At 44.0% G+C, this 8,111-nt stretch overlaps 1 protein-coding gene across 1 annotated transcript; it reads left to right on the plus strand.

Annotated features, from left to right (window-relative positions):
* The first annotated feature begins 5,022 nt into the window (after window positions 1-5,022).
* Window positions 5,023-7,624, plus strand: LOC125909629 (mast cell protease 4-like). Its single transcript, XM_049612984.1, is given in 7 exon segments — window positions 5,023-5,077; window positions 5,603-5,753; window positions 6,200-6,335; window positions 6,571-6,622; window positions 6,625-6,824; window positions 7,264-7,282; window positions 7,285-7,624. Coding segments are annotated over 7 exon segments (735 nt in total). The 3' UTR covers window positions 7,407-7,624.
* The last annotated feature ends 487 nt before the right edge of the window (window positions 7,625-8,111 follow it).

Genomic DNA, 8,111 nt, shown 5'->3' on the forward strand with positions numbered 1-8,111 from the left:
GCCTAGCATGTCCATAAATTTAGAAGCTATTGAAAGGAGATGAGACAGGGGCACCTGGGTGGCTCAGTCAGTTAAGTGTCCAACTTCAGCTCAGGTCATGATCTCACAGTTCAGGAGTTCAAACCCCACACTAGGCTCTGAGCTGACAGCTCAGAGCCTGGAGCCTGCTTCAGATTCTGTGTCTTCCTCTCTCTTAAGGTCCCCTCCCCCACTTATACTCTGTCTCTGTCTCTCTTAAAAATAAACATTGAGGGGCACCTGGGTGGCTCAGTCGGTTAAGCGTCCGACTTCGGCTCAGGTCATGATCTCACGGTCTGTGAGTTCGAGCCCCGCGTCAGGCTCTGTGCTGACAGCTCAGAGCCTGGAGCCTGTTTCAGATTCTGTGTCTCCCTCTCTCTCTGCCCCTCCCCTGTTCACGCTCTGTCTCTCTCTGTCTCAAAAATAAATAAACGTTAAAAAAAATTTTTTAATAAATAAATAAACATTAAAAAAATTTAAGGAAAGAAAGAAAGAAAGAAAGAAAAAAAAAAAAAAAGAAGACAGAACAGGAAACAATGCAAAGCCAACTGTTCTCAGGTCTGCAATGAGCCTACAACAGAAGTGAGAAAGGAAAACAAATAAAACAAGCTCTCCTGCCATCTTTCACCCCAGAGGGAGTTCTCTCCCTGAGACATTACAATCCACATCCCCTCAACCTTTTATCTCCCTGACTTCTTTGTTCTCTAACCTTCAAGCACCAACACAATTTTAAAAAAATTGAGGGGCGCCTGGGTGGTTCAGTCGGTTAAGCATCCGACTCTTGGTTTCAGCTTAGGTCATGATCTCACCATTCATGGGTTCAAGCCCCACACTGGGCTCTGCACTGATAGTGTGGGGCCTGCTTGGGATTCTCTCTCTCCCTGTAGATAGATAGATAGATAGATAGATAGATAAACAAACAAACCTTTAAAAAAACATCGAGAGTTCCTCAGGAGTAAGACAGAGATCCCAGAAGTCCTATAACTAAAAACTAAGTAGACCAAATAGGTGATCTGAATGGAGATGTGGTAGGAATCATCACTCTTGCATCCTTCTATAATTTGGTGGTTGCACTAATCTCTGAATGTCTCCATGAATATAATATTGCTCTTGGTTTACTATTTGGGTAGGGAGAGGCAGTTCTGGTGGCTCCGTTTGGCCTTTTTCTACCACATTAGCCCTCACTCCATGAATCGGGCAACCATTATGGAGATTCTTTTTAATACATCTATTCTACCTCTGCATTCTGGAGCTTGGGAAATAGTCAAAGGTTGATTTGGGAACCCACTGGACCCACTATGAGATGGACACATGCCAAAACTTTGTTGATCAGTCCACAAGCCTCTCATGTGGCTGTGATTCACACAGGAATTTTAGGTCTTTGGGAATTTGTATCAGTCCAGCAACAAAAAACAAACAAACAAGGGCATGAAAATGTCTCAGTTTTTTTTCTCTAATTCATAGTCACTTTGCTAATGGCCACAGGTAGCTGTGAAGAAGACAAACAGGAAAATGTATAGTACAACTTTTTGGCTATGTAGCAAGGACCTTCCTCAAAGGTAGTCCATCCTCTTCATTCAAGGGTCAATGACTTGGTTCAAGTCCAAGAACTAGTTGATGTGCCTTGTGATATTCAAAAGCTCTGTTCACCAGACCCAGAACGCTTCCACTTATACAAATCAACTAAGACCTTAGTAGGCTGCCTATCTATTTCAGTTCTGGGAACACCATGATCAATTAGTCAAAGTCATGGGCCTCTGCTTCAATTCTGATGCCCATTATGGTAACCAAGCCTATGGCATCTCTGTAGCTTGGCTTGTCCCACCCTGGGGTCCCATTATCTCCTTGAAACTCAGGGATCCTGACCTCATCAGGATCATAGCACCAATTCCCACTGCCATTCTAAGCCTGCAGCAAATATCCACTACAGCACTCTCCAGAGATGCCAGTGCCTCCCACTCCCTGAAGTATTTTTGACAGTTTGGTGGAAAGAATGTTCTCTGTACTCTCCTAAGACACACTTAGGGGGTGAGTAAACCAGTCTCGCAATAATAAATCTACTCTACCTTCTAATTTCCTCAAAGCTTTGAATATTTTCTCTATATCAAAGAAGGCTGGCATCTCAACTTCACTTGGTATAGGCCACCTTTGGATCAATAGCTCAATCCAACCAACTAGTCAAATAGCTAGAACTACCTTGATATGCTTGATCAAATATGCTGACATGGGAATCTGTATTGAGTTCATCCCATCAACAAAGTCAGCCTGGCCCAACACCTACACCAACACCCTCAACACCACCCCTTCCCCCTTCCCATGTTTCTCTTGATACAAATTAGCAAAAATCTTACAATTGCTTTGGTGTATATTGCAAGTCCTTATGGGTCACACATCTGGGATTTACTGGGAGTTGAATCTGGTTATAGATCTAGAAGCACTAAAGGCGGTAGGAGAGGGTGGTCAGCAGTCAGCTGCAAAGTAACTACCTCAGGGAATCTCATTACAGATTCTTCAGGTGAGGGAAGACTAACCTCCTCAGACCAGAAAAGATGGGCTGCTGTTGACAGGCAAAGGAAGATTGGAGGAATTCAGGGATTAAAATGCCAGCTTCATCAGAATATGTCCAAATGTATTCCCAATCCAATCTTCAGAGTCCCAGTGAACACTGTAACTTTATATAAGAGACCCTACCAGTTTGGTGATTCAAAATATGTTCAAACCACCCACAGGATTAGACATTGGTTTAATATTTAGAAATCTCAGACAGGAGATTCCATGATATAAGGGTTTCCTTTATGGCACAGATTTCTGGACCTTTACTTAGATCATAAGCTTGGAACTGAAAGCCCAAAGCTCATCACTTACTTCTCCTAAGTTCTTTAGTGCACCTAGAAGCAACCAACCAACCCTGTAATATTCCTTATTTCTGCTAATATGTTCTATGTCAGCAAATACTTAGTCACCTAAAGTCTTGCCTTGGATTAAAGGTATGTACAAGTGATATTTTAATAGGTTTGCTACTGTATGCATTAATGGTTACTTACAACTTACAACTAATATCTTTTACTACTTACAATAGGGTAAGCAATGTCTTCAAATATATTCAGATTAGAGGGGCACCTGTGTGGCTTTGGTCAGTTAAGTGTCCAACTCTTGATTTTGGCTCAGGTCATAATCTCACGGTTCATGGGATCGAGCCCAGCATCAGGCTCTGTGCTGACAGTGTGGAGCCTGCTTGGGATTCTCTCTCTCCATCTCTCTCTGCCCTTTTCCCACTGACTCTCTCTCTCCCCTCTCAAAAATACATAAATGAACTTTTAAAAATATCTATATATAGATATAAATAGATAGATAGATAGATATTCAATTTAGAAAACCTGTAGTAGATAACCCAGGCCAAGTTTCAGAACCTAAGTGTAGGTTAGGTTCCTACTCACTTCCAGTGCCAACATCTCTATTATTTAGAGTTCAATTAAGGAAAGCAGAGCCACTATGAATAATGTAAAATAAGGGGTTTCTTAGAAGGACTGCATCTTCTAAAACTGTGGATATTGGTGAAGAAAGCCTCTCTAGATCCTTCTCATTGTTGTTGTTTTGTTTTTACGGTCTAGGAAAGCAGGGTGATATATGGAAAGATATATCCATATATGGAAGATACGGAGTTTGACACCTAATTCTGATACGTATTGGCTTTGACATCTTGTCAAGTGACTCAAATTCTATGAGCCTCAGTTTCCTCATCTGTTAAATGGAAACAATAATAGTTCTCAGGATTGGTGTCAGGGTGAAGGAGTGCTTGGAATATACCATATTTCATTGATTCCAAGATACCCAATATTCTACATTTTAACCCCTTTACAATAAGAATGAATCTTGTAATCAATGGCATGTTATTATTTAATCAAGAACAACTTTTTTCTTTCTCAAGGCACATAGAAGAATGAAAGCCTAGAGTAATATCTCAAATAATGACAACTGAGATGTCATTTTGTTACCAAACCAAGTGTGACCCTCAGTGCACAAGGGGAAAACCCCAACAGCCTCTAGAGAACACAAGTGTTCTTCTTGATACATTCCATCCCTTTCTCCATTTACTAGACTAACCCTTCATCCCACATCCCTTGTTGTTCAGATTAGTGGAATGGAAAAAGTACGAGTTTCAGATCTGATGTATTTTGGATCTCTATCTCAGGAACTGTGAGATCATGACCTGAACTAATATCAAGAGTCAGAAGCCTAACCAACTGAGCCATCCAGGTGCCCCAAAAACAGACTCTTAAATACAGAGAATAAATTGGTGGTTGCCAGAAAAGAAGTCAGTGGGGAATGGGCAAAACAGGTGAAGGGGGTTAAGAAGTATAAACCTCCTTATTTATAAAATTTATATTTATATTTTATAAATATATTTTATTTATACATCCTTATATTTTATAAATAAATTTTACATATATTTATACATTATTATTTATATTTTGTGAAATAAATCAGTCCTGAAGAGAGAAAGTACAGCATAGGGAATATTGTCAATAAGATTGCGATAATACTGTATGGTGATGGATGGTGAGTACACTTATCATGGGGAGCACTGAGTAATGTATAGAATTGTTGAATCACTGTGTTGTATGCCTGAAACCTAACATAACATGATATGGCAACTATACTTCAATAATAAAAATAAATACAATTTTAAAAAATTAAAACTCCTTCCTCTGTGTTACTATGCTGCCTCAAGAGAACGGCATTAGATGAGAAAGTTGCATGCCTCGTCCCAGTAAACAGAACTCTGGGGCTCTGACCATAGCCTCGACACCAGCAGAGCAGAGAGAAGGGTCATAAGACTTTCTGATGAGGAAGCTAGCCAGGCCAAAGTGAAAGACAAAAATGTGACTAGGTGGTTTCTGTGGTTTCCAGTCCTCCTCTTCCTTCTACTTCTGGGGTTATAAAAGCAGGGGCAAGGGAGGGCAGGGACAGAAGAAGCTCACCATGGACACTGTCACTGGGAAAATGCAGGTCCTACTCCTTTTGTTGGCCTTTCTTTTGCCTCCTGAAGCTGGAGCTGGTGAGTCTAGGGTGTAACCCCCTGTCAAAGAAGCCCTTAAGTCAGGCTACAAGTTCCATGACAAGTATTCTAGGGGGAAATCTCCACCTGGAAGGGTCAGACTCTTTTCCTGCAGTTGATGACAGTTTCCCTGGGATGAGAAGACTTGGGTGGAGAAAGAATCAGAACACTGTCTTTGGAAGTTCCTCCTAACCCACTTTCCTGAAAATAGCCACAATTCTGATTCATGGTCCTTCTTGGTGCTTGCTCTCAGGTGGAAGAGGTCAGGATAGAGACCTGAAGAAACGTTTAGATGACAGCTCAGAATCAAGACTAACCATCGTGTTCTGAAAGTAGGGTGAGGGTCAGTTGACAAGGCGGATTAGGGTCAAGAAACCAGCAAAAAGGACACACAGAGGTCTGAGCTCCATTAGAAGTAAGGTAAAAGCTATGTGGGTCCTCAGCTTCCACCTCCTTTCCCTCACCCAGTGCTCTATCCGAAGGCAAGGGAGCCTGCGTTTAAGGACCTGGGGTTCTCTGTTTCAGTGGAAATCATCAGTAGCATTGAGTCCAAGCCACACCCCCGCCCCTACATGGCCCATCTGGAAATCATCACTGACCAGGGTTATGTTGCCAGCTGTGGTGGGTTTCTCGTAAGTCAAGAATTTGTGATGACAGCCGCTCATGGTAAAGGAAGGTAAGAAAACTTTGACCTACTCTCTTTTCACGTGAGGAGCTGTAGGTGCCAGAGTTACACGCAACTTCAAAGTGGCCTAAGGAGAAATTCTTGTGTCCTGCTCATCTCAAGATGATCAGCAATGCATATTGGGAGGGACCAGCCCATTTTCATTTGCTGTCTCCACCTCCAAAGACCAGCCAGGTCACAGCAAGCTAACACTGCCTTTCTGTCCTGATGCCAGCCAGCTGAGCTCGCTCAGTCCCATGCAGCTGCCAGGGCCTGGCCCTTCGTGAACCCACTATGATCCCGGGGTGGGAAGGGGGACTTCTGTCCTCAGTTAAGACCTGAGTTCCTCAGGTCTTGCCTTGTACTGGGAAAGAAGAGAGCCTGATGTCTCCTTGCTCAGAATGAACCCTTTTCAGAAGACCAGCACCTCTTCCTGCCTCTCTCCTCCTTCTCAACAGGAAAATTACTGTCACTCTGGGAGCTCATGACATAAAACAGGAAGAATCCACATGGCAGAAGCTGGAAGTCTCAGAACAAATAGTTCACCCAAATTACAACTTTTTCACCAACCTTAATGACATCATGTTACTGAAGGTGCCATTAGCCTTCCAGCACTTTCCCATTCCCCCTTCTTGAACTTTTCTCCTAACCTGTGCATTTCTCATTCTCCCTTGTCCAACCCATGTCCTCGGGACCCACCCTCATCCCACTCCATGTCATCACCATCCCACTGGGGAGAAACTCTTGGCCCTGCCCAGGGAGCCTCTACCACAGCACACCCCCCACTTTCTCTGGGACTGGAGGTCCATCTACTCTCCCTCCCTCACAGCTACAAACGAGAGCCAAGCTGACCCACGCTGTGGGGACAATCTCCCTGCCCACCGGTCTACCTTCATTCCACCTGGGAGAATGTGCAGGGCAGCTGGCTGGGGAAGAACGGGAGTGATGGAGCCGGTGTCAGATACTCTGAGGGAGGTGAAGTTGAGACTCATGGATGCCAAGGCCTGCAACCACTATACGTTTTACAGCCATAAATTACAAATCTGTGTGGGCAATCCCAGGAAGACAAGATCGACATACAAGGTGACCACACACTTACACTTTCTCCTCACAATGGTCCCTGGGAGACAGCATCCTCCTGGGAGGATGTGGGGTCACAAAGTCCCCTAGTACAGTGACTGGTGTCTGAGTTTGTGGGTTTCTAGCACCATGGGAACTAGAATCCTCCTTCTGAGTTCCATCCTCACATACCCAAGTCCTGCCTCTGACCCTCTCATCTAGTTGAAGACCTGGTGACAGGTCTTCAGGAGAGAAAGGAAGAGATGGAGAGGACAGGATCTAGGCTTATGGTTCCATGCCAGAGACATTAAACCCCTAACTTATGACTCCATGAGGAGCCAGGATTCCTGATCTGACTCTAGGGTATCTTGGAACTAGCCAGGTTGCTGATAGAACCCAGATGAAGTGACAGTAGGGTGAGAAGGACGTTCCCTGTTCATGATCTGCTTTCTCTAACCCACAGGGGGATTCTGGGGCCCCCCTTTTTGTGCAGGGGTGGCCCAAGGTATTGTGTCTTATGGATGTACAGATGCAAAACCCCCTGCTGTCTTCACTCGAATCTCCCCATATGTGCCTTGGATTAATAAAATCTTGAAGAAACAGTAGCCACAGAAGCCTGACCAGCCTACGTGAGAATCCCAAAGCCTGAGGCCTCCCTGAGTAGCCCTGGGTTCCACAGAACCTGACCCCAGCCTGAGCCCAGGAAGGCTCTCAGAGGCACACAAAGCCCCTACTGATTGTATCCCCAGCAAACTTCAATAAAAATGCTGCCTTCAGCATACTTATGTGTGTGAGACTCTTCTCTCTCCCACAGAGCTGGTCTGCTCTGACAGAGGAGTCCAGATATCCTTCTATGGCTTGAATGAAGAATTGTTCTGGGCTCCTTTCTTACCAGATTAATAATCTTGCCTACTTATCTCCCTGTGCACTGTGTGGTATTATGGATTATTGAAGAAAAAAATTTGATCTGCACACTTTGGATTTAACATCCACGGGGCGCCTGGGTGGCTCAATCGGTAAAAGCGGCCGACTTCAGCTCAGGCCATGATCTCGCAGTCCGTGAGTTCAAGCCCCGCGTCGGGCTCTGTGCTGACAGCTCAGAGCCTGGAGCCTGTTTCAGATTCTGTGTCTCCCTCTCTCTGACCCTCCCCCGTTCATGCTCTGTCTCTCTCTGTCTCAAAAATAAATAAACGTTTAAAAAAATAAAAAATAAAAATAAAAAAAAACAAAAAACATCCAAAGTAATGTTGGCACTAATTTACCTTCTTCCCCCACTGCCTCCTTTTCTTCCTCCTCCTCCTCTCAATGTTA

Source organism: Panthera uncia (genome assembly GCF_023721935.1).
Source record: "Panthera uncia isolate 11264 chromosome B3 unlocalized genomic scaffold, Puncia_PCG_1.0 HiC_scaffold_1, whole genome shotgun sequence".
Classification (NCBI taxonomy): domain Eukaryota; kingdom Metazoa; phylum Chordata; class Mammalia; order Carnivora; family Felidae; genus Panthera; species Panthera uncia.